The sequence below is a fragment of the Xyrauchen texanus genome, chromosome 16 (assembly GCF_025860055.1).
Source record: "Xyrauchen texanus isolate HMW12.3.18 chromosome 16, RBS_HiC_50CHRs, whole genome shotgun sequence".
NCBI classification, from domain to species: domain Eukaryota; kingdom Metazoa; phylum Chordata; class Actinopteri; order Cypriniformes; family Catostomidae; genus Xyrauchen; species Xyrauchen texanus.
The window spans coordinates 36,374,315-36,400,773 of record NC_068291.1 but is presented as its reverse complement, the minus strand read 5'-3'; the positions used below and the strand labels follow the sequence as shown (position 1 = coordinate 36,400,773).

The 26,459-nt window shown below is 35.4% G+C and overlaps 2 protein-coding genes across 4 annotated transcripts; both read right to left on the bottom strand.

The window, feature by feature from the left end:
• Window positions 1-26: 26 nt before the first annotated feature.
• LOC127656536 (gap junction alpha-10 protein-like) lies at window positions 27-24,845 on the bottom strand. Of its 3 annotated transcripts, XM_052144906.1 has the most exons (7): window positions 24,784-24,845; window positions 24,631-24,698; window positions 19,316-19,408; window positions 18,701-18,778; window positions 18,437-18,544; window positions 5,823-7,250; window positions 27-426 (listed from the first exon to the last, which is right to left on the bottom strand). In XM_052144906.1, exons 3-7 carry the CDS (start codon window positions 19,382-19,384, stop codon window positions 388-390), a joined length of 1,722 nt encoding a protein of 573 aa, XP_052000866.1. In that variant the 5' UTR covers window positions 19,385-19,408; window positions 24,631-24,698; window positions 24,784-24,845; the 3' UTR covers window positions 27-387. The 3 variants fall into 3 exon arrangements, with proteins under 3 accessions (XP_052000866.1, XP_052000865.1, XP_052000867.1); XM_052144905.1 differs by having other exon boundaries at window positions 24,631-24,832; XM_052144907.1 differs by lacking the exons at window positions 18,437-18,544; window positions 18,701-18,778; window positions 19,316-19,408; window positions 24,631-24,698; window positions 24,784-24,845 and adding an exon at window positions 7,561-8,329.
• On the bottom strand, window positions 11,163-13,440 carry LOC127656537 (uncharacterized). The gene is made up of 2 exons (XM_052144909.1): window positions 13,225-13,440; window positions 11,163-12,441 (listed from the first exon to the last, which is right to left on the bottom strand). Exons 1-2 carry the CDS (start codon window positions 13,352-13,354, stop codon window positions 11,885-11,887), a joined length of 687 nt encoding a protein of 228 aa, XP_052000869.1. The 5' UTR covers window positions 13,355-13,440; the 3' UTR covers window positions 11,163-11,884.
• Window positions 24,846-26,459: the final 1,614 nt, after the last annotated feature.

The window sequence follows — 26,459 nt, the reverse complement described above, 5'->3', positions numbered from 1 at the left end:
TAAAGCACAAACACACTTGGAAAAAAGACAAATTTATTTTCTTCAGCTTGCATCATATTTTATGGATGTAAGCTAAATTATTTTAAAAGTTTTATTTTTTTTGCCAGCTGGCTGTAGGTCTGAAGCTCTTAGAAATATATGTCCTGTGGTTTCCATAATTAATAATGGAAAAGCTGTACATCATACTTTACTGGTAAATTAAGGTGCTTATAATAAAAAACAAACAGTGTAAAACAGCACTAATAATTCCATAATAAAGCTGCATTAAAACCAGTGCTTTCCAAACAGAGCAGATCAGAGTTATACTCTTTGTCGCTGATATCTCCATTCATTTCTGCTCATGAACGGCCTGTTACATTCCTGTTGTCCTTCCTGTCCTTATCCCTTTCACTTTTTCATGATGGAAGAGATATCCAAGAACACACTCTGTAAAAAGGCAAATGTTTCCATTCAAAAAACAAATTTGTACTCCCATAATACATTTATTCCCAATATTGCTGTAGAATTTATGCATATATATATATATATATATATATATATATATATATATATATATATATATATATATATATATATATGTATATATATAAATGTCATATATGCTATTATATAATTTAAATAAATTATATATAATACATTTATTTAACATTTTCTATTTACATATTCATCAGTGCGCCATTAACAATAACACACCTGATTCCATTTATAAAGAGGGAGTATTTACTGTATTTGTCCTAATAGAATTTACTTTTGGACATACAAATGTTTGCTAAATGTTATAGACATATATTGCCTCTTTATATGGTATACTCACATATATTACTAAAGTAACAAAGACAAGTTATCAAGAATCTACAAGTATATGTCAGGAGATCGAAAGGACACAAATTACTATAAAAATGACATGTACAAAAATGACCTATTGTATTATTATATCACAAATTTATACCAATAATATTTATTATTCAAAGAAGAATTGTTGTATACATATCAGTAAGGAATTATGTTTTGTGTCATATATTCTTCAAATTACACTTACATTATATATATATGTATATATATATATATATATATATATATATATATATATATATATATATATATATATATATATATACATATCTTGTTATACTTCGAGAAAGGTCAATATGTCAATCAATACAAATGCTGATCATGCATAATTCAAAAACATGGGCATAGTTCAACAATCACCCGATATTTAAAAATGTCTACACATATTTGTAAAAATTTTTAATATTCCACGATTCAAATCATAAGCATGTACAAATAGAGATGCGCCATAATAATCCTATAGAAAACAGCTGAGGGACACATCTTCATTCATTCCCAAGGGATGTAAAGATTTTAAGTGAAATCCATCGTGATTCTTTCTGTAGGAGTATCCGTTCTATATTCAAACATGGGGAGGAAAAAAAAAATGGATTCATCCAATTGCACATCACTCTTATTATATGACGTGAAAGTGTACGCTTTAACTAAAACATCTCTAATATTTTTAGATCTATAATGTGCAGAGTGGAGGATCCTGAAAAAATTGGAACAAATAGGATTGCGCTTTAAAACATACCAATGTGTTTTGATTATTTCTTTCATTTCTTGGTTGTTTCTCGAGAACGTATGCAGAACGTATATAGAACGTATATAAAACGGATACTCCTACTGAAAGAATCCCGATGGATATTTCACTTAAAATCTTTACATCCCTTGGGAATGAATGAGGATGTGTCCCTCAGCTGTTTTCTATAGGATTATTATGGCGCATCTCTATTTGCACATGCTTATGTTTTAAATCATGGTATATTTGCAAATATAATATGTACAAATTACGTTTAGAAATACATGTAGAAATGTTTGAATATCGGGTGATTGTTGTACTATGCCCATGTTTTGGAATTATGCATGATCAGCATTTGTATTGACATAATTTACATTTCTTGAAGTATAATGTATGTATGACACAAAATACAGAGGTGGGTAGAAACACTACATTTACTTGAATGACTTTTGAAAAAAAAATTTTTTAGAGTAGGTACATTTACTCTCACTCAAGTAAATTTCTAATTTTTTTTTTTTTACTTTTACTTCTTTACAATGGGTGGTGTTCCTGTCGTTACAATACTGGGTTTAATTTTAATTAATGTGTAAATTATTGAGAGATTATTGAATGAGACTTTAAGGAGAGCGGAAGTTCACACAGAGGCATGCGCTGTTGCTGAGCTGCTGTCTCATTTACATTTTTTTATTTTTTTATGCATTTGGCAGACGCTTTTATGCAAAGCAACTTACAGTGCACTTAATACAGGGACAATCCCCCCAGAGCTACCTGGAGTTAAGTGCCTTGCTCAAGGACACAATGGTGGTGGCCATGGGGATCGAACCAGCGACCTTCTGATTAACAGTTATGTGCTTTAGTCCACTACACCACCATCGCTCCTCACAATCACAGCTGCCGCATCAAGCTCTTCAAAGTGAAACTTTCTTCGCTCCTCACAGTGAAAAAAAAAAGTATAGTTTTGTCATGTACTGCCTTCATTTAACACCAAGACAAGCTGATATTTCAAGATTAAAAGCACAGCTCCAATTTAAGGCAGCACGCTGAGGTAAATTTTGGCTCTAATCCTAACACAGGTTTTTCTATGTAATGAGATGGTCATTTTCAGGGTGATAATGTAACTGGGCTCTTATGACATAATTTTTTAAGAGGACATTTTTAAATCAGTGCTGCAATATATCAGTGCCCTTTGTCCTGCATATTTACTCATTTATCCCGTGCCCTCGAGGGGGTACTAGAAACTATTGCAGCTACTTCAAAGGCCGATTAATGTATAAATCTATATAAACATCCAAGTGTAAATCACTGCCATTCGTGTGATCGATGACTGGAGCGCGAACAGACAGTATTTGGACTCTTATGGATTACTTTTATGCTGCCTTTATGTGCTTTTTGGAGTATCAAAAGTTTGGCCTACGGAGCTAAATTATTCTTTTAAAAATCTTAATTTGTGTTCTGCATAGTTATACAGAAGTCATACACATCTGGGATGGAATGAGGGTGAGGAAATGATGAGAGGATTTTCATTTCAATGAGAGGATTTTCATTTTTGGGTAAACTGTCTCTTTAAAGTGATAGCTCAGCCATAATTTAATATTATGTCATAACTTCCCTACCCTCATGCTGTTCCAAAGCAGTGTGATGCTTTGTATTATGTGGAACACAAAATATGTTAGACAGAATGTTAGGGAATGACAGTCTCAGTCACCATTAATTTTCAAAATATGGAGAGAAAAAAAAACACATTCACTGAAACTAAATAGTGACTCAGGCAAACACTCTGTCTAAAATCTCCTTATTGTGTTGCATGGAAGAGAGAAAGTCCTGCGGGTTTGGAACAGCATGATGGTGAATGATGACAGAATTTCCATTAATAATAATAACAGTTCTGTAGTACATGTTCAATGTGTATTGCGTAATGGAATATAGGAAGGTTAATGTCTATAATGTTATTTGTGAAAGTAATGAGTTACTCACTACTTGAGTACTCTTTTAATTGGATACTTTCTTACTCTTACTCAAGTCATTATTTATGTTAGAACTTTTACTTCTACTTGAGTAATTTTTCCTAATTGAAGTAATTTAACTTTTACTTGTGGACAGTTTTTGGCTACTGTACCCACCTCTGACAAAATATAATTCCTTACTTATTTGTATGCATACAACAATTCTTTTTTTGAAAAATGAATATTATTGGTATATTTTTGTGAAATAATAATATTATAGATAATTTTTGTATATGTCATTTTTATAGTAATTTGTGTCCTCCAATATATGTCTATAACATTTAGCAAACATTTGTATATTCAAAAGTAAATTCTATTAGGACAAATACGGTAAATACTCCCTCTTTATAAATGGAATCAGGTGTGTTATTGTTAACGGGACACATGACGATTTAAATAAAAAAAGATTTGTCACTTTTTGGCCTCTCAATAAACAAAAAAATGTATGTATGAAAATGACTTTTCCTACACATTGTGTGCGAGCTTCCCCTATCTTTTGGACTTTATTATGATTTTTTGAGCGTACGCACCAAAGCTACTTGGAAATATAAGCCCTTTCAGTATTTGGCGCGGACGTCTACAGCTTTTGTTCTGCTGTTGGTTTACTTTTATATTTCAGCAAAAAAAAAAAAAAATTTAAGTATTATATGGGGAGAATGTCCAGAATATAAAAAAATAAAAAGATAAAAAATAATAGCTTTAGAGTATAGTAAATGTTTTGCTTATAATTGACAAATAACCCATTTTGCTTTCCCAAAATTAAAAAAACTGGCATAAGCATGGTGAAGCGAGCGGGCTTGCTACTCCCAGGGCAGTTATTACCAGAATAAAAATAATAATAAGAATATTATTTCAGAATATAGCTATGCAATACTTAATAATAATAATACAAAATAAATGTATAATTCTATTAATAATCTATAAATGTATAAATATTATTTAAATAAATTATATAAATATGTATAATACTGAACAAATATATAAGTATATACATTATACATTATTCTATACAAATATGGAATAAAATAAATTTCCTTTTGTAGCTAGAAAAATATATGTTGTAATGTGTAAAGGTGCTGTGAGCAATTTCAGCCTACTTCCATGAGACTGAGCCATTGAATTAGCTACACCCCCTCTTTCCAAAACCGCACTCCAAAGAAAACGAATATAACGAAACAAAATAACGCCTTCAACAGACAACTGTTATGAACAACATGGCTTAAAATGGGAGGGCTACTTTTTAAATGGATTCCACTACAGATTACAGAATACATGCTATAAAATTTAATTTGTAACATATTCTATTTGATTACTCAAGTATTCTAAATACTTTGGATTACTTCTTCAAAACTGGTAGATTTTTTCAATTGTTTTGACTATGAAAAAATGTGATTGTGCCTGGTAACATGTGCATGTAAAATGGCTAGAAATAGCATTTTAGCTTAGCATAAAGCTGACAATTTACACAAGGTTTATTTCTATTTCTTCTGCTTCAAACTTACTTCAAACTTTCTTCTCTGTCTGCTTGTATGAATGTAACACATCATAAGAAAGTGTTTCACTGCTGTTCAAATGCACTTTGGATCACATCATTTATATGTATAAATGTTTTCCATCTGAAAGGATTAAATATTCAATGAAACAAATGACAATAAAATGCTAATTAATCTCTTCAGTAATCAAAATACTTTTGAATGTAACCGTATTCCAAATACCAATTATTTGAATTGTAACTGTAGTGGAATGCAGTTAATTATATTTAGTATTTTAAATACATAATCCCGTTACATGTATTCCTTTACTCCCTAACTCTGACTATGAGAATGAGCAAAATGATTGACAAGTGAAAAGCGTCAATGTCCAGTCTAGAGCTGTCACAGAGACCTTTGAGATGACACTTATTTCATTAATATCTTTTAAGGAGTAGGAAATATTTTTTGCATAACTTTCCATGAAAAAAATCACTTACAGCACATTTAAACTTTAAGGTTTATGGAATGCCCAGAATTTCAAAAAAATAATAATAATTATAATAATAAAAATAGTATAATAATAATAATAATTTAGAAAGTGTTTTGCTGATAATTGCAAAATCAATCAATTTTTCTTTTCCAAAAAATACAAAAAGCAGGTTGGACTCATTTCAAATTGTTTGTTTGATTTGTTCTTTAAAAAATGTATATTAAGAGACCAGGACTCTAAATAACCAAATCAGTAGCCGTGTGTCTTTTTTCTCTACTTGCCATAGACATCCGTCGTCCTCCTGGAGGTAAGTTCATGGGCAGGCTGTTGAGGGAGCCCAGCTCGGACTCTGAACTCCTTGTGGATGGGCAGGACGGACTACCGGACATGCTATCCGAGGGCATACGGGCCATGAAACTGGCCTTCCTGTTTTGCGGATGGTAGTCACTCTCGGAGGAATCCATAGCATCATCCCCCATGACCAGCATGTGGCTGGACCTGTGCAAAGCATTGCGAAGGCAGGCTGGTATTTCAGGATGGCAGGGCCCTTGGGCGTATTGACCCTCTTGAGTCGAGTTTAAAAGCCTAATGTCCCTTTCCGATCCATTACTGCTTCCTAGATGGTCTCGGTTGTCCCTATCCTTGAGCTGGTCCATGGAAGCCTGGGAGTGCAGTTCATGGATCATGCCTTGGCTGGGTTGTCGCATTTGGCGAGGCTGTTGGGTTATGCAGGTCACTGGGAGGGTGGCCGCCACAATACTGTTGTGCCTTGGCACGTCATTACTCGAACCTGCACAAGCACTGGTTAGAAACATTGGTGGAGGGTCCATTTGTCCCTGTTGGATGAAAGTTTTCAACTGTGGGTTTTTGTTGGGCGACAAATCTGTCACCACGTACAGTTGCTGAATAGCTGAAGGACGTTTTGCTTTGCAAAGACCATCGTCCTCAAGTTGTAGACCCATTAGAGTCTGTTTAATTTTCCTCACTCCTAAGTGAGATATTTCCAAGAGGTTGAGGAACAAAGAAAACCCTGCGATGACAATCATGAAAACCATGAAGACGGTCTTCTCTGTCGGTCTAGACACGTAACAGTCCACACTGTTTGGGCAAGGCACCCTCTCGCACTTGTACAAAGGATCCAGTTCTATCCCATATAAGATATACTGCCCCACAGTGAACGCCACTTCCACCACTGATCTGGTGAGGATATGAATTATATATGTGCGCAGTAAGGAGCCCCTCAAAGGAGCCTTCTTTATTTTCTTCTGCTCTTCTAATCTTCTCAGTTCCTTCTCCAACTTCTTGTACTCCACCAAAAGGGGCTCAGTCTCTTCCAGCTCTGCTCTCAGCTGGATTTTTCTCTTGTGCCGCTCTTTTTCCAAAGACTTCAGCCGGTACAGAGCATGTCCCATGTACACCAAAGAGGGCGAGGACACGAAAATGATCTGCAGTACCCAAAGGCGAATAAGCGATATTGGGAATGCCTGGTCATAGCAGACGTTCGTGCATCCTGGCTGGTCCGTGTTGCAGATGAACTCACTCTGCTCGTCAACCCAAACATCCTCAGCTGCCACACCAAGAACCAACATCCGAAATATGAACAGGATGGTAAGCCAGATTTTCCCCACAATGGTGGAGTGAATGTGAACCTCCTCTAAAATACTCCCCAACAAGTTCCAGTCCCCCATCTTCACCGCCACATGTCCGTGCTTGGTTTAAGAAAAACAATGTGAGTTTATCTTACTGTTCGGCCTAGGTGATTGTCTTTTTCTTCATTGTTTTTCCCTTTATGCATTGGTGCATGGTTTTGTGCATGAATTCAATAAACAAAAAAGCATGTTTGAAGTAATTTGCAAATTCAAAAGACATGAAGTCATGCACATGCTGCTACTAACTTTGGAAACAAACTACTTTTACTACATTTTTCACAAAATTACAGTACTTAGGCAGCAACAAAATGACAACCAAATGAATGTTTGGTAAAGCACAGATGATTAAATGGAATGAAAGTAAACTTACATTTTAGTGGGATGTTCTGTCTATTTTCTTTATTATACAAGCATGTTTCCCCAACTAGGAAAATCCTTCCCTCGTTTTACAGCCATGGAGTTCGCCCAATTGAACCACAGCCTGTCTCTCCGCATAATGTCGGCAACAGTGAATGTTCCCCACATTTGTTGCATGCAGCGAGTTCACAGGATGTAGAAATTGATCAGAAACTGACGGGACAATGCCCTATGGCAGATCTTATCAAGAAATTCCTGAAAACAACACCCCCACACATAAAAAGTTGCCCGTGATGCCAACCAACTGAATGTCCCTCATGCAGTCAATACAATATTCTACCCAACAAAATAGACCGTTTACTTGCAGTCCCACTCATTTGAGCTGAACTACTATTAACTCATCATCAAAAAGGGCCTCAAACTTATGTTAGCATTCATATCCATCATATTTGATTAATCTGTTGTATAATATATAGTTAGATGAGCTAGTCAATGAGCCACGTTTCATTGCTAAATGCTTTCTCTGTCAAAATGGGGAAAAAGGTTATGTTTTTATCCAACCCATAACACGGCATGAAACAAAGACAAGAATGTGAAATACATCAAATCTATTTCATCCTTTTCCTTTCTGTTCTTGTTTGAGTTGGTGTCGAAGCTTGCCATGTTGTTTACATTTGCCAGTATTCAATGTCAAATGAAAGACCTTGCGCTCGATTGCATCAGCTATCCACCACACCCCCACCAAATCCATCAATACTGCAGTGATTTGTTTAGCTCATTCTTTTTTTATGTTTTATGCAACACAAATCGTGTTAAAAGGATATTTTCACAATATTGTGCAATATTGGGGGTGTTCGGGGTGAGAGAGGCAAACAGGGATCCACCAATCAGCAAGTGCACGTGAGTTGGTTATCCTGATTCGTCCCTGCCCTAGCCTTTTAGGCACAGCACAACTGGATCATGACGCTGATCGCACTACATACTTCATAAAATGACCAGCCGCCCCTCAGGGCCTTTAATTAGCTTTCCATCACATGTTGACAGAGTCAATACAGGATTGATTTGATTTTCCCTTACTGAAGCTTGAACTGCAAATGCCAAAAATCACATCAGGGACATTGTATGGCATAATGAGTTCATACGGTATCAAGGGAAATGTAGAAAAACGTTCATTGGTCTTTGTTCTGTGGTGGTTCATTTGATCTAATTGCCTTGGTCGGGAGGCATAAATGGGCTCTAGAGGGGCTCATAAATGAGTTCCAGAGGTGTTTTGAGGAACATTTTGTATGGTACTTTGAAATTGGGGCAAATGCTACTCAGTCATTGTGCAAAAAAGTGTATTTTGTATTTTACAGAAATCTTCCTTTCAGATATTTTACAGTTTGCAAGACTAAAAGTACGAAATAGTAAAAAAGAAGAGAAGCCATGCTTTTTGACATTCAAATATGAAAATATCTGTAATGTAATTACTGTAATGTAATGTATTTATTTATTAATTATATAAATATCTGTAATGTAATTACTGTAATGTAATGTATTTATTTATATATATATTTATTTGTGGTATAAAGAGGGGGTGGGGAGTTGGGGAGTGGATGTATGAGGCAGTGGGAGGGACGTACACCATGCTGGTAGATTATTTCACTGAGATCCATTTCAATCAATACATGCTCGTGCAGCCACGATCTGCCTGTTTGGAGATAATGAGATTCCAGTAAGCCCACAAATATTTACAGAGAAGAGGTTTAGTGGGTGAACGGGGTAAAGAACAACACTCCTAATGTTAGATCATCATAGAGAATCTTATTGATGCTGGACAGTCAGATTTTTTGAGCTTCATCATATATATTTTCTTGCACTTGAGAATTTGATTGGTACAAAACAAAATGACCATCTACTCATTCACTTCATCATATGTTACATATATAACCACAAATATTACATATCTGATACAGTTAGACTATTGTAAATAGTATCGTGCACTACATAGGTGTTATGATGTGGACGAAGACAGAGGCAGACGAGGAGGTGGGATCCACATGCAGTTCTTTATTTAAATCAAAGTGAAGACAAAATACACAGGAACAAAATAAAACATCCACGGGGGGACAAAACTGAAACTAAAACAAGAAAACATCGAGGGTACACAGAACTTGATGAGCAAGGTGGGATAACAACGGCGAAACATGAAGAGCAACCATAACATAAACATTAAACAATATTCACAAACACCTGAACCTTAATTTAAATACCATATTCACTAGACATGGTTACCTAGTTGCAGCAACGTCTGTAATGCAAATGCTGGTTAATTAACTGAACGTAGCCTTAGAACTGCCTGTAACGAGAATGAGGCAGCGAAGGCAGACGAGGAGGTGCGGATCCAAATGCAGTTACTTTATTCAATGATCAAATAAACAAATAAACACAAAGGAAAAACCCACAATGGGGAAACAGGAAACTTAAACACAGAGAACTCGGGAAATAAACAAATAAACACAAAGGAAAAACCCACAATGGGGAAACAGGAAACTTAAACACAGAGAACTCGGGAAATAAACAAATAAACACAAAGGAAAAACCCACAATGGGGAAACAGGAAACTTAAACACAGAGAACTCGGGCAGGGAAAACATACCAGGCTAATAACTCTCAACGATTGACAGAGGGGAGTGAAAACAACCGGGTTAAAATACATGGACAAGGGAAAACGGGAGCCAAAGAACAAACAGAACTCAAACAAGATGATAAGGTGATAAACAGAAACCAAAGGGAAACTTAACGAGGGCAGGTGAAAACAATGAACAGTGAACACGAGGGCTGACAGGAAGACTATGGAGGTACAAGGGTGACAAAAGTGAAAACTAAGGAATAACAAAAGTGACAAAAATGACAAACAAAGGGCAACAGTGAGACAAGACAAGGTATACATAACAATAGGTCATCGTAGGTCATGAACAGTGTATTATGCAATATTTGACTGGTCATACGTTTAATTGCTTTTACATGTAATCATTATGTTTTTATGTTTTGAATATATACATGTTTTACATAAAGTGATATTCTTCTAAAAATCATTGTTTGTGTTCTGCAGAAGAAAGTCAAACACCACTACGATGGCATGAGGGTAAATGATGAGAGAAATTTTATTTTTTGGTGAACTATCCCTTTATTTATTTTATATATACAGGTAAACAGGCTTATCAACTAAACAATACATCAACAAAAAAAGTCTAAAGTATAACATTTCTAAAATTATTCTACAAACATGTCTTTTCTGATTCTGAGCAGTCTACTGTATTCATCAGGCCATTACTAATGTAAATTGCTTGACTGACAGCACACGTCTATACAACATATTTATTTAATTCACAATATTTAAATCTACACAAGCTATACAACTTCATATTGTTGGAGTGAAGATACATTAAGTCACATTAAAGAAATTTAACATGGATGAATTGTGGTTAATGGAAATTAATTTTGAGAAGCTGCCATGGAAATTTAGTAACTGAGTTTAGATGTACCATCCCTGTGTTAATAGTTGTTTTAAAAGACCCCATGTTAGGAATTTTGTGGCTATTAGTTAATGTCTTTTAGCTTCGAGGTTATCTACACACTAGCGTACTCTTAAAACATATATATATATATATATATATATATATATATATATATATATATATATATATATATATATATGTCATATATACACACACACACACATTTAAAATTCAGTCTTTGTCTGCCAAAAATGACAGATGAAAAGTATGATGAATCATCTTGTTTGCAAAGACCTTCAAAGTTCTGACCACCATTCACTTGCAGTGTATGAGTGAAAATATTCTTCTAAAAATCTCAATTTGTGTTCAGCAGAAGAAAGTCATAAAGATCTGGGATGGTATAAGGGTGAGTAAATTATGAGAGAATTTAAATTTTTCGGTGAACTATTCCTTTAAGTACTATACCTTTGTGTTCTTATCCATTTTTAAATTCTTATTTGTTTCAAAGTAAAGTTCGTAATGTTGTGATTCACCTTAGAGCTGGTTGTTTTGGTTTATGGCTTAGAACTACTTTATGAAGTAATTTATGAGGTCCCAGTGGAAAAATTAATGGGAAATATTCTTGAAAAAGTAGACAGGCAGTGTTGCGCTCTATAGCATGCAGCAAATCATGGTTCATGTCTGTGATATAAACTAAAGCCTTTTGGCTATTTCATAAACCAATACATGGGGACTTTAATACTGGAAAACTATAGTTTACAATGCTCCAAAGTAGTTCATATTGCCACCAATTTCCTATAAGATGGAAACCAACACTCTGATACTAATAAATAAGTGTCAAGAGTTAGTTTTCGTTTTAGTGTTAGTATGAAGCCTCTGTAGCTCTTCCTCCAGCATGTTGATCTTCTCCAGCAGACTAGCTCTGTCCTGCAGAGCTTTCTGTTCCGCCACATTCTGGACCTCCAGAATCTTCCTTTCATACCAGCATTCTAACTGCATGGAAATCATTTCAAAGAAACGGTGCGTCACTTCTGTTGCATGCAAGTTTGCCCACTCCTGGATGAAGGTTGCCTCTATGGGCTCCATGGTCTTCATGGTGCCACCCTGTTGGGATTGTGTGCGGTGTGCTTTAATCCTGTCCTTCAGGTGCCTGGCATGTTTCCAGGCGGGATTGGGCACTTGATCTTTTTCACTGTCATTGAATCGCTTGCTGAATGTGGATGGGCTGCTGCTGACACTGCTGTCACACAGTTCATTCCTCTTTTCTGGCCTTGGATTTATAAAATCTACCTCTTGCTGTTCTGTTCTTCGCCACTTGGGGCCAGCAGAGGCCAACTTCCGTGATAATGGTTTGCGTTTGACCATGGATAGATCTGACACATTTTGGTAATCATCTGTGTGAATATGGAAAGAGATTTTAACAAAACAAATTGCTATCTATTTGGAGGATTGGTTCAGAGTCATATGTTAAAATACTTCAAATGTTTTTGAACTTGTACAGAATAAAACCACAGATTGGGTTTAGAAAATAAAAAAATATATATTATTCAATATTATATTTAGTGAAATGTAATGCTTAAAACAAGTGAAAATAAAGTGACCACATAATTATTTTACACTTAAGCCACACTTAAAAATATATCTTTGCATCTGATAACAAAATACCAAAACAAATGACAGCTAACTAAAAATGTTTGTTCTCAAAATTAAGACCAAATTGTTTAGACACTTACTAGGTGTTAAAGGTTAGTAGAGCATGTCCATAGATAATGTGATGAACTACACCTGTGGTTACTGTGGGAACAGGTGTGATCTTGAGGAGTACTGACTTATGCTTCCAAAACACTACACCACTTTCAAAGACGTCGGATTGTGGCACCGCTCATATTACACAACTGTCTCTCTTATCAATGAAGTCGTAGAGTTTTCAAATTACACAAGGATTCGGCGACAGGGGTGTACACATTACAAGACATTTCACTACTGACGAATCCCTGAAGACTCTGCCTGTACTCCAAATTACGTTTCACAATGCGAGAAGTGATACGAGATACGAAAACAAATGCATGATCATATGTTATGCATTTCGAAATATGAATCACCTAAAGGCATTATATATTTTATTGGTTACAATATGAAAAAGTACCTCCTACTGAAAAATCTACCTATTTGCTTACCTGACTGTCCAAAAGATTTGGCAATTTCTCTCCAACTCTTCTCTTTCTCCACCCGGTTGTAGTACTGTTCAGATGAAACATCAGATAGGCACTGGTGCTCCTGCAAATGTTCCACAAATTTTTCCTCCATTTCTTCGGTCCAATGAGACTTTCTTGATACCGCAGACTTGGTAGTTGATGTTCTGTTGCAGGTACATCAGGACTCCTCCCACTGAAACTACCCGTGCCCCGTTTCTTGCTCTCTCATTGGCTGTAGGTCAACGCTGCAGTTGTATTCTGTCAAAACATATTTCACAATGCGCGATTTGGAATCGCAGACAGGTCCAGATATTTAACATGCTAGATATCTCCCTGACATCTGTGACTCGTCGGCGCTTCTCTCAAATCGTGTCTATGATAATTCATACATTGCGATCTTCACTCATGAGAGCGAGCTCCGATTTGCCTATGATTTCGGGTTTTTGTCGGTGATCTCCACAAAACTGTCGGCGAGTGAAAATCGGGCCTAAAATCGTGTAGTGTAAAATCGGCATTGCAGAGCATCCACTATAATTCACCAACTGGATCCAACTTGTTAAAAGTCATTGCTCAGAAAAGTTAGTTCTTAGAAATGGTCTAGCATAATTTATTGGCAGATAGCACTTGGTTTGATATTTTGTTATCAAATGCAATCACATTCATAGATTTTAAATGTCCCAATACATTTTGCAGCCACTGTATTTTCAAGATTCATACTCTGAAAACAACTAAGTATAAAAAAATCATTTCAGTTAAAATTTCTATTCTAATGGATGATTAGATATTTTTCAAACCTGAAGAACCATCCAGCTTCATCTCAAAGTATCTCTTCCCCAGGGTGTCCTCAAATTCAAAACTTTTCATACCCGAGCATGGCCCTGCTCCTGGGCTGGGTAACACATTGACGTAGTTGGCCAGCGAGCTAGAGCTCTCATCAGAGATGAGTGATAGCAGTGGAAGACCCTCTGTGTCTGCGTCCACCAGAGAGTGATCGACCGATGGAGACTGCAGGAGTTTGTAGTATTGTATTTCTGCAGGCATTTGCACTTCAAGATCATGAATCTTAGACATGCACCAGCTTTTCACCTCTTTGGTAGCAGCTACCTGCTTGAAAGACCAAAAAAAGAAAGAAAAAAGAAGAAGCATCATCAGTTTATTCAAGTCTAGATCACATAAAGGAATTTTTCACCCAAAAATGAAATTTTGTGATTGTTTTCTCATCCCCATCATTCCAAATCTGTTTGCTGTTAATTTTTCAGTGGAACAAGTAGAATTTTGAAATAATTGTTACAGGATTATCAGTGAATAATGATTTAAATTTGTTTCTGTTCCTCACACAAAGCTATTGTATATATCCAGAAGACTTGACTCATGTTATGGTGATTTTGTTTGTGTGTGTGTGTGTGTGGGGGTGTTACTACTAACTGTTGTATGCAAAGAGCCACATACATTTTCTTCAAATATTTTGGTTACACTTTATTTTACAATGCCCTTATTACAGTGTAATTACACACAAGTACTGAGTAATAAATAATTAAGAACATGTAATTACTATACAGGCCTGTGGCCAGCCTAGTGGAAGGAGGGGTAATTTTGTTTTTCAAAAAGTGGACCTTTTTGCAGTTTTTCCACTCATTTAGTATTTAATTATGAGGTTCAAATACTTCATTTTGGTGACTTTTTATGCACTAATTTGTGCTGGATTATTTTATCTGCTGGTATCTTAACGAGCACGCTTATTGATGCACTGAAAATATTTACTACAATGTTGTCAAATTGCTTACCAAGTATAACAACCGTACTCTGGCTGTCTTTTTGAATATGTGTTCAATATTTTACGACAATGACGCTGCTGCCTGCTTTCTCTTCCGTTTCTCCTGCTCTTTTCTCCCCATACTCACTATCCAGCTGGATGTTGTTGGCCTCACTGATTTAGCGCAGTAAAGTTTGACTTTCGACATTCGGTTTCGCAGATATTAGGGACCGTCTGAAAACTCCACTCACTACACTAAAACATAGGAGATGGCCACTCGTTCATTCAATTTACATGCAAGTTCTACATTTAAAAAAAAATGTATTACTGTACTTATATAATTGATGATACGGTAATAATTTTACCTGTAATAAGTTTGTCTATCCTCTGGGAAGTTACCACCGCCTTTAAAATGAAACCACATAATTTTACAGAATTTTTGTGAATATTTTTCTAAAATAATTGATTACTGTACTTATATAATTGATCATACTGTAATAATATTACCTGTAGTATGTCTGTCAGCCCTCTGGGAAGTTATAAGAACATTCTAAATGTGAAAATGTATTCTACAGTTTTTGGTTTTTTTTCATGTATAACTTGCAAGTGAATTGAATGAATGAGTGGACATCTACTATGTTTTCGCGTAGTGAGTGGAGTTTTCAGACAGTCCCTTACATCTGCGAAACCGAATGTCCAAAGAAGGTTTTGCTATGAGTGCATAACGTCAGTTGCTGCTCATGTAACTCCTGTAAAGGATGATATTATTGAATAAAAAAATAAATAAAAAAAAAGTACTTTTCTAATTCTATTCGAACAATCTGATACAAATATTACTCCAGACAGCTAAAAAAATTGGTCATACCTGTATATAAGTAATATACTGTATGCATTAAAACAATTATATTTCGATCTTTGCTCTTATATGAGATACAGTGGGTAAATATAATTTTTTTATGTGCTAAAATTGCCCCCATACACTGATAAAAATACACTGTAAAAAAGCTGCAACATTTGCTACTGTTACTGAAACCTAATGTAGTCAACAATACTTTTAATTTTAACAGTACAAATGGTGTTATGGGCAAATATAAATGTTTTTATACCAAAAGATGGCAGGTAGATTTGTAGTAGTCTTTGGTTTCTGAAGGAAAATGTAAACTGAATTCAACGTTACCAACAAACCTGTTGCTTGCTTTTATGCTCAATTCTGCCCACTCTGCAGTTGATCTCCTCTTGAACAGTGTGAATTTGTGATCTCATCTCCATCTTTGTAGCTTTCAGCTTATTCTCTAGAGTTTTGATGAGGGGCTTACAGTGAAAGACATTTGCAGGAGCCTGTACAGAAAGTTACTGGTTAAGAGGTTTAAAACAGACAAATGCGTCGCACAAGCTCTAATACACACTTTACCTGCTTTATCTGCCCGTCTTTGTCTCTGTACAGAGTATAAAGCTGAAAGGCTTTTTCATGTGGAGTTTTCTCTTCTTCCTGAGAGCTAGGGGAGCTGTGTTTTACTGTCCACAATTCTTTCCCATGAAGGTGATTGTCTCTCCTGGAAACATGTTCTGACTGTTTAAATAGTGTTATTTTTGGAAAACCCCAAATTTACAATAACGTTAACGTAAACTAGCAAGGCAACTTTGAACAATACTTTTATAGCTTATTAATCCTGATTAATGTTAATTTCTACATGTGCTATTTATACATTTTTAACATTAAAAGGTAAATACAGTAAGTTAGCATCATATGTTTAACACAAATCGTCCCTCTTTTTCTTTAAAAAAGCAAAAATCGAGGTTACATTGAGGCACTTACAATGGAAGTGAATGTGGCCAATTTTTAAAGGGTTTAAAGGCAGAAATGTGAAGTTTATTATTTTATGAAAAGCACATCCATTGATTGTGCACTCAGTAATTCTAATCCAATACAATTTTTGTCAAATTCTGCAAATATCTCCTCACAGTCTGCTAGCTGTCTGTTCTGTGGGTGGGCTGAAAAAACAAAATCTAGTATTTGTACACAGCCCTGGCTCTGTAAATGGGACAAAAAACAAATTGGATCGGACTGATCCACAGAACACTACTCCAGCAACAGGTGGTGTTTCTTGCACGTGCACAGTATGGGGGTGGGGGCAGAGTGAGAGGGAAATTCATTAGAAGACCCATGGCAAATCTGGCTGATGCGAACTTTCTAAAAATCCAAGGAGGACAAAGGGCTGAGAAACAGACCAAGAGAAAAAGGTCAGACGAATATAAACTATAAAGAAGGATTACGATAAGTCGAGAGCTAGGAGCCGCGTCAACATTGGTGAGGCTTTTCAGCGGTGGAGAGACCTCCGAGAGGTAAAAGGCTTGAAGACGGATGCAGAAGTTGCTTTTTTTTTCTTCTCGATAGGAGGCTAACATAAATTATGTTAAATTGATATGCTATGTTTCACAGAACCCATATAAGCTGTTGTTGTGATGTTAAATTAAAGTGTCTGGAGCTGGTGTGCGTAAAAACGTCTCGTCTTCTCTGCAAGTTATCTTAGCAGAAACAACTTACTGATTTTGGGGGGCGGAGCTTCCAAAGGAACACTGAAGAGGTGTGTTTGTTTTGGCAGTTCAGTTGGAATATCAACAGCGTTTCTCAGGAATCACTGAGTGCAACTTTAATTGTTCTGTTAAACAAAAAATTGGCTATAACTTTACACATAAAAAGTAAGCGATTATAACACACTAAAATCATGTTAACATGCTTATTGTACATTTCTTGTAGCTATACTTTTGAATTGGTGAGTATTTTAACATTTACAGATTAGCCCTATTCACTTCCATTGTCAGTGCCTCATTGTAACCCAGATTTTTCTCTGTCCAAAGAAAAGGAGAGGCAAGTAAAAATATTTTTTTGTGGTAATCAATATTAAACCAATTGAGCTCAACTTGTATTTAACCCAGCACATTCCTTTAAAGTAAAATAATGAGTTCTTAATAGATATTAGGATTGTATGAAAGTTTATTTAATGGCTTTCTGGAATATTGATAATAAAATAATTTAATCTCAAATCAATATATCATGTAATCCCTGTACATTATCCCTTACAGAGGACTGTATATATAATTATAGTATAGTACCTTCCTTCTTGGTCTTTTGATCTTTCGCCTCGTGAAGGGGCTCGTAGCGACTTTGTTCCTTTCAGGTTGTATCCTGTGAAGTTCTTGATCACTGCTGTTTGTATCTTCAGCCACCACAGCACAGTCATGCAATGATTGAAGTACTCAACGAGAGAGATTTTTAGTCGAAAACATCACATGACCTCTGATCTCTTAGGGTTATAAAAGCTTAGTTGTCACGTGACATTTTCTTCTCCCTTCCCTCTAGACCCCAATCATATTATAACTGATGAATCTCAGTGAGACAGATGTGACACTAGATGGCTAATCCTTATATGAATTTCCCACCTTCTCTCTTGGGGCTTCTGGATCTCTGGGGAGAGACTGAGCTCTCCTCTGAACCCTCAATATATCTCTTCTTTTTCTCACCATCTTGCCACGTGCAAACCACAGGAACTGGTAAGAGAAATACAGCTTGAGAGTTGGGTATTGATACAAATCAATCTAGTATTCCTGCTCTCATTCATCCTAAATGTTGCATGAATGAGGATAGTACAATGAATTGGTTTTATGTAGTAGGTCAAACTTTTTGAATGGATTATCCATACGTACCTGATTGGATTTTGCAAGAAGAATGGCCAAATCTCTGTTGTTATTGTCACTGGCTTTATTAAGAGCAGTGTGGCCTGCCTGTTGATAGATTTAGCATATATGTACATTATATAAGAAAATACCTTTCTCTTTAGTGACCTTAACACCTAAGGTTAAAGGGATAATTCAGAACCCAGATCAAGTGGACATCTAGTGGCAACCCAACACATTACCATATATAACCAATATTCAATATAGTTGGGGTGATGTTTCCTTTTACCTTGCATAGTTTTGTTTATGGCTTTCGAGGATGAGTGAATGTCATTCAACCTGTCCATATTGCCATGTGTGTAATTTGGCTTGCTTCTACCAAGGGACATATTGAACCAAGTAGTGAAGAGTTTGTTTGGATACATGGCCTTTGACATCAATGACAAAAGATATGAAAAGTGTTTTCCATCCCATTTTTGGGATGCAACTCACCAGTTAAAAACCACTATATTAGAGTTTAACAACAGCACGTCTTCTAACCAACAAGTTTTGAAAAAGAAATATAAAGTTGCTTCTTGCATCCACATATTTCATCAATACTGTATTCGTGATCTAAGAAGCATTTTAGGTTTCAAATGAACAAACCTTGTCTATTAGATCAAGTGCACAGCCTCCATGGATGAGGGCAGTGATGGCATTATGGTTTCCCACCATGGCTGCCTGGGCTGTCTGGAGACCCTGTATGGGAAAAGAAAGACACATTTGTTTACAGGTAACATAAAACTAGGCAATACTATTGTGCACCTATTCTGTACATTCTCCATACAGTAAATTCCACATATATCTCAGCTAAAGGCAACCAGAGGTCATATTTCTCATATTTGCCAGTGGAGAGAAATTGTGAAAATTGCTTATCTATAGTTAAGAATATGGACTTATCTAATATTATAAGCATTTGTATTATTGTCTCATGGGAATAATAGCTTAAACACAGACACAGAAAGAGAAACAAAAGAGATAGACCATGAGTTTACATGTTCCAGACTGCTCTGATAGTTGCCGACTGCTCTTTGTGGAGCAAGCAATGTCTCCGTGTGACAGATATATGAGAGGAGCCGTCCAGTGTAAAACAGATCACACATGCTCACATAAAAGAAATCGCACACTGATGTTGCACAATCCACCACGTGGGGATTTATGGACTGTGTGTATGGCCAGCTGGCTTTATAGACATTTAAAACATCATGTGGGTAATCCCTAGCAGAGATTCATTGTAGTCGACTCTTGCCTCAAGGTCAAGCAAATGGGGAGAGAGAACATTTCTGGCTAAGAATTCTAAGAATAAGATCTCTACAAATTAATTTCAGGTCTGTCTTAAATCCAATGCACCAAAATGGACTATGGACCAATAACTACTGGCACAAAAATCTCTTGGAAAGGGGCATGTGATTGTCTCATCCTGAGAGAAGATTCATACATTTATACATTGAAGTATTAGAGAGATTAAATAAATGACACATTAAAAGCCTGGACGAAATGTGCAGTAAAAACAAACTACAGTAAGATTTCAGAGTTTGATCTTGTGAAAAGGTTTAGCAAGATGTCCCAGATGTTTGTCCTAATAGCTGCAGCTGTGGACAGATTGAGAAAAGCTCAGATGACTAGTTGTATAGAAGAAAAATATGTGGAGGTGTGTGGAGGATGAGCATGCGCGAGTGATGACGCAACAGGAGGCTGTGGCGATGCCGATTCATTTCTCGGGAATTATTCTCTTTTTTAAGCCATGTGCCTTTTAAGTATAGAACTTATTGATCCTATAATTTAAGTAACTTTTAAGATCTAGTTTAATACTTTAACTAGATAAATTGCCCATACTGATTGATATCAAGCATTGGTCTCAGCCTAAACATATTGGCTTCCACGGTGGGTGAAACAACTGAAAACCTTGAGTGGTATATTGATGGATATATTGATGGAATGTCTACAGTAAAAATGTCTGGAAATAGCTCACCAACTTAAATGGATTTGCCCTCCAGAAAAAAAGATTAAGAAAATCCTGTATCCCTCCTGGGCGATGATTTGAGACTGCAAATGTGAGTCATGACATTCTTCTGGCTATCCACGAAAAACTTACAAAACTTGATATCCTTGACACGTTAAAAAATGACATTGAAGAATTAAAAACAAATGTAGAATTCAGTCACAATTTAACTGAGGAAATTAGACAAAAATGATGAACTAAAAGGAACAGTATCAACATTGAAAAGCACTGTCAGCAATCTAATGAATGCGAGCAAATATTTGAAAGAATCAGTTCTGGATTTGCAATGTTGTATTATGAGAGACAGTCTTGTTTTTACCAGCATACCAGAGTGTACTCCAACTGATAACACCGAAGCAGTTCTCCGTGACTTCTTCATTAACGCATTAAAAGTACCACTCACACAGACTGAAACTGTGACTTTTCATCGAGTACACAGGATGGGGAAACTCACTAAGAATGCAGTCGCTCCAAGACCAATAGCAGCTAGATTTTAAAATTTTAAGCAAAAACAATGGGGAGTCCAAGTCCAAGGGGAAGGAATTGAAAGGAACCTCATTTGGTATGAATGATCAGTTTCTGAAGGAGATCGCAGAAAGGTGCAAGAAATTGTATCCAGTGCAGAAGAAGATGAAATTAAAAAATAGAAAGAATTAATTGCTTTGCAATTAAGACAACAGAACTATGAGTATGGAGAGCAAAGTGGTAAATATCTTACAGCTCAACTGAAATATAACACAGGAAAATCTTTAATTAAGGGTGTTCAGACTGCAGATGTCAAAGTTATGCATACAGCTCACGGTATCAATATTTTTTTTAAAGATTTTTATTAGCTAATAATTAACTGTTTCATCAGCAGTATTACATTTTTTAGACAGCATTAAACTCCCTCAGTTGGATGAGCAACAGTTAGATTATTTGATGCACCCCCATCAACTGCAGAGCTGAAACAGTCTTTGGATGGTATGGGAAGAGGTATGTCACCTGGTTTGCATGGTTATCCAACTGAATTTTATAGGAAATTCTGGAATATACTTACTCCATTATTTTTTAGAATGGTTAATGAAGTATATGAGCAAGGATACTTCCCACTTGGTATGAGCACTGCCCTTATACCTTTACTCTAAAAACTGAATAAAAATCCCCTGTTCTGCTCGAGTTACAAGGCAATATCCTTCATTAATTGTGATGAAAAGATTAAGGCCCTTGCTCTCAGATTGGAGGCAGTTATCAGCACCCTGATTCACCCTGACCAAACAGGATTTATTAAGAAGAGGCATTCACCAGATAACACAAAGCGACTGTACAATCTGATCGCACTGGCAAATCCAAATGTAAAACCCTGTGTAGTTGTTACCATAGATACAGAGAAAGCATTTGATAAAGTGTGCTGGAATTTCCTGTTCTTGACTTTAGAACGTTTTGTGTTTGGAAACAACTATCAAATGGATTACTAATGGTGTTATTTCTAAACCTTTTTATCTTGGAAGGGGAACTAGACAGGGTTGTCCCAAATCGCCATTATCTTTTGCCATTTTTATTGAACCTTTAGCAATGATGATACGACAATCATCTAGGGTCATCTTTTTTTTTTTAAAGAACACTGTCAATTAGTTTATATATAACTGATGTAAATATTGTTTTTATTTATTTATTTTATTATTATTATGGTTGTGGTTGCTTGTCTCTTTGTATTCTTTTTATTATGTATTGTGTTTGCATGTATAGGTTTGATGTGTTGTTTTGTGTGCTTTGTTTGTTGTTTGTAAATCTTCCTTTTATATCTGTTCTGTATCAAAATTCAAGTAATAAAGTTAAGCGGGAAAAAAAATAAACAATACAAATATCCATTCTGTTAATACGTTGCCAAGACAACAAACAAGCACACATCCATTAGTACTGTATGTTGCTAAGACAACACACAGACACACAGACAGACAGACAAACAAACAATAAAACAATAAATAGCTGTTAGTGTGCTGCCAAACAGTTTATGGTTTTTAGGAATTACAATATTGTTTTAAAGTGAAGTCTGAAAATAATTATAACTGCATGCAGATCTTCAATTACAAGATATTTGAGACAGTACTGTACTTAAACACAACCTAATTTTAGAATCCTGGTCTTACAAAACCATCTAAACCCGCTAATTTGTTGGTCTACACCCACTCTTCACTCATACTGACAGAAGTCTGTGCTTGATAACACTGAACATAGTCGATCCCCTGCAAACATTACATTTACGTGCATGTTCATTCTCACAGTCATTAATGTTTTTCATGCACTCATAAAACAAGGCTTGTCAAAGATATGAAGATTTTACTCTGATCAAAAGAACTGGTCTGTCCTGAGAAATACAGGTAAAATTATACAGTATACCTGAACATAACACATTGGAATGTACTATATGTATAACCAGTCTACTTAACTATTTGTGAAATAAAAGCCCTTAAGCAAATAAAATCAAATACATAAAAAGCACTGTATTGCATTCACATGTTAAAGTAGAACACATAAAAGGATTGCATAGGAATACCAATGTTCACATGATAAAGAAAAAAAACAGATTATGCCTGGATATCAAGGAGAGCCCCTAATCTTTTAGATCATTGCAGGCAGAATGTTAGTTACTTAGGTTTGAGGTCAAATACATGCCTATGAATTTATTATGAATATGGGCATTATAATGCTATATAATATATAGCATTAATATAATGCTTAAATGCTTGGTTTATGCTTAAAGGCATATGAGGTATCATTTGAAAGTTTAGAATCTAAACTTTCAGCGATAACCTTCTCTTCTGCATTTATGTTTATTAAAATAACAAAATAAGTCCTCAAATAATTTGCGCCCCTAGAGGTAATGGGGTAGAAATATTTAAATTAAAATAGAAGTCCTTCACATAGAGCCTAAATGGGCAAGTCATATAATGAACGATCTCACTCTCAGGAATGTGTCTACACAGTTTATTTTGTCGCACTTATAACACAGTTTCAAAGATTTAAAAAAGAATCACAAAGTGAAAAATGATTTCTGTAAGTCATCAAATACAAAAGTATTGGAAAACTGCAGGCGGCAGACCAAAAATCACTAGAGTTTACGGGGTTTATACAAGTTAAGCTCAATAGACTGCATTTGTGGCATAATGTTAATTGTGTGGCAAAAAAAACACAAAAGTACGGATTTGCCCCATTTACTTCCATTGTAAATACCTCACTGCAACCCAGATTTTTGCTTTGTTTAAAGAATGGGGGGTCATTTTGTGGTAATCAGTATTATCAGTATTATGCCACAAATGCTGTCAATTGAGCATAACTTGTATTGAACCCATACTATTTAAACTGGTTTACATATTGCATACAATCACAATAATACAGCAGTTATGGATCTATATGTTTTTGCTATTGTAGTTTTTGTTGTTTTCAAGACCAGATTTATGAAGTGGTTTAAAATCATGGGAATATTGTATCTCTCCACCTTCAGGAGATAACATGAAAATTAAATGTTCTAGATATGTATTTGCATGGCAGATGGTGGATTGGAGGTATGAGCAACATGAAATAATTAACAAGAATATACTTGGTCACGGCACTTTAGCAACTACCTTCAAACATCTGAACAACCTCTGTCTATTCTGGAAGCGCCCCCCATACCATGTGCCCTGACCCACTTTTTTCTCTTTAAGCCAGATAATAATATAATCTTTAATTTATACAGTTATTTAGAAATTGCTATTGAAATACGGTTTCAATTTAATACGAAACTACAGGCCTCTAAATCAATAGTTGTATTTTGTCAACATACTGTGCATTGTGATGTTTAAATATTTATAGGTCAGTGACAGGTCTTCATAACTGGACTACCTGAACGATCATCTAAATAAGTTATTATTAATAACAATTTTAACATGTAAATTACCTCTTTAGCAGCTCCTTGTATTCTCCGTTGGGTCAGTGCAGGAGTGGTTCCAGCATCATTGTCTGTGACTTAAAATGCAGCAGAGGGCAGAGATCACACAGTAAACATCTGTACTAGTTCATCTAACCTCCAGTGCAAGAGGAAATTACCCACATCAGCAGCCAGTCAGCAGGCTTTGGGCAGCACAGTACAAGGGCCACTGCAGTGGGTCAAACCCTGAAAGACCTCAGACAACACAACATGATGGCTTTCTAGAAAGGGGGAGTTCTTGTGGGGTGGAGTTAAACAATCTGGATATTGAATTTCACTGCTGTATATGAACTATTTCCTATGGTACCTTGATTAAATGTTCATGACAAGGCCAGTTAAATTATTATTTATTTATTTATATATTTTTGCTTGCTTGTTTATTTTAACTTTAGAAACTTTGTTTTTCAGTAGTTACTTCAATGTTATTGACTTATGATTGAATTGCTTGTGTTGTACTATTCCTCACAAGTTGCTTTGGATAAAAGCATTTGCTAAATGAATAAATATAAGTGATGTTTCAAACAAAAAATGTTAAGGATGTTGGCTGAAAGAAGTAGCCGAATATGTATTTAAAGCTCAGCAAACAGTTTATGATCGTGAGGATTCAGAAAGAGTCTAAAGCTCTCTGATGCAACTGTTCTTAGGTCCTTATTAGGCAACGTACTGATGACTTCCCTTATATGGGTGCAAAGCTCGAACGTAGGAACATCGCAACAAAATATTTGAGTTGTTGCCTAGCTACAATGTAGGCTGATAACAACATATTTGGGGAAGTAGATTTGCTCCCAACATAAAGAGTGTAAAACTAGAGAAATAGCCTGATCTAAATCCTGAATTATAAGCTATAGAGATATAGCTACTGGTATTCACTTGTGAACATGAAGAGCGCACCTCGGCTCTCTCGAAACGTGCTAAAATGTTCTATGAATAGACATTTGCTAAATCACAATAGTTACAGCGCCACCCGGCGGATCGAGAATTAAACCTCGTGATCTGTCCTTGGTTCTGAAATCAGCTCACTATAATGTGATCTCTGAAATAATCAAGAAAGTTGATTAATTGGAGGAAACCGAAGATAATAATAATAATAGGCAATTCAAAGTGTTTTACATAAAAATGATAAAGAAAATACAAGATACATCAAATTAATTTAAAAAACAATTTAGAACATTAAATAAGAATAAAAAAAAATAAACAGACTTAAAAAAAGTTAAAATGATTAAAATTTATTAAAAAAAATTAAATAAAAAGAATACTAAATTTTATTTTATGTTTTTGTTAACCTTCCTTGCCACAGCAGAGGATAACTAAATTGTTAACACAATCCGTAACGTTTGTTAATCTTCTCTGACAACACAGAGGTTAACCTACTTGTTAGGAAGAAAACGTTCTAAAATAATAATAATAAAATATTTTTATATATATATATATATATATATATATATATATATATATATATATATATATATATATATATATATATATATATATATAATTATTAAAATGAATGAAAGACAAAAGCAAAATGATTCAGTGCAAACAATAAATGCAGCACAATGCTGAGTCAGAAAATACACAGCTAAACAGATGTGTAATAATAATAATGATAATTATTATATTATTAGTGGTGCTTGCAAAGCATCACTATTGTAATCTCACATACTTATTATTTTTATTATTTTTATTATTATTATATCTCTTAACAAAACTTCGGCACCTAACTCGTCCCGCACCGTTTGGCGTAGACCCACGAATGAGGTGTCAAATCGAACGGCCTATTGATGACACGTGTGCTATGA

Bases quoted from the DNA above. Each gene is read 5' to 3' on its own strand.
- LOC127656537 (XM_052144909.1), bottom strand. From the start codon at position 13,354: ATGGAGGAAAAATTTGTGGAACATTTGCAGGAGCACCAGTGCCTATCT. The intron at 12,442-13,224 runs GTAAGCAAATAG...ATATTCACACAG, and splicing joins CAAATCTTTTGGACAGTCAG to ATGATTACCAAAATGTGTCA.
- LOC127656536 (XM_052144906.1), bottom strand. From the start codon at position 19,384: ATGGTGGGAAACCATAATGCCATCACTGCCCTCATCCATGGAGGCTGT. The intron at 7,251-18,436 runs GTGGGAAATTCA...TCTTAAACCAAG, and splicing joins CAGAAGCCCCAAGAGAGAAG to CACGGACATGTGGCGGTGAA. The intron at 427-5,822 runs GCAAGTAGAGAA...GCCTTTTTACAG, and splicing joins GAGGACGACGGATGTCTATG to AGTGTGTTCTTGGATATCTC.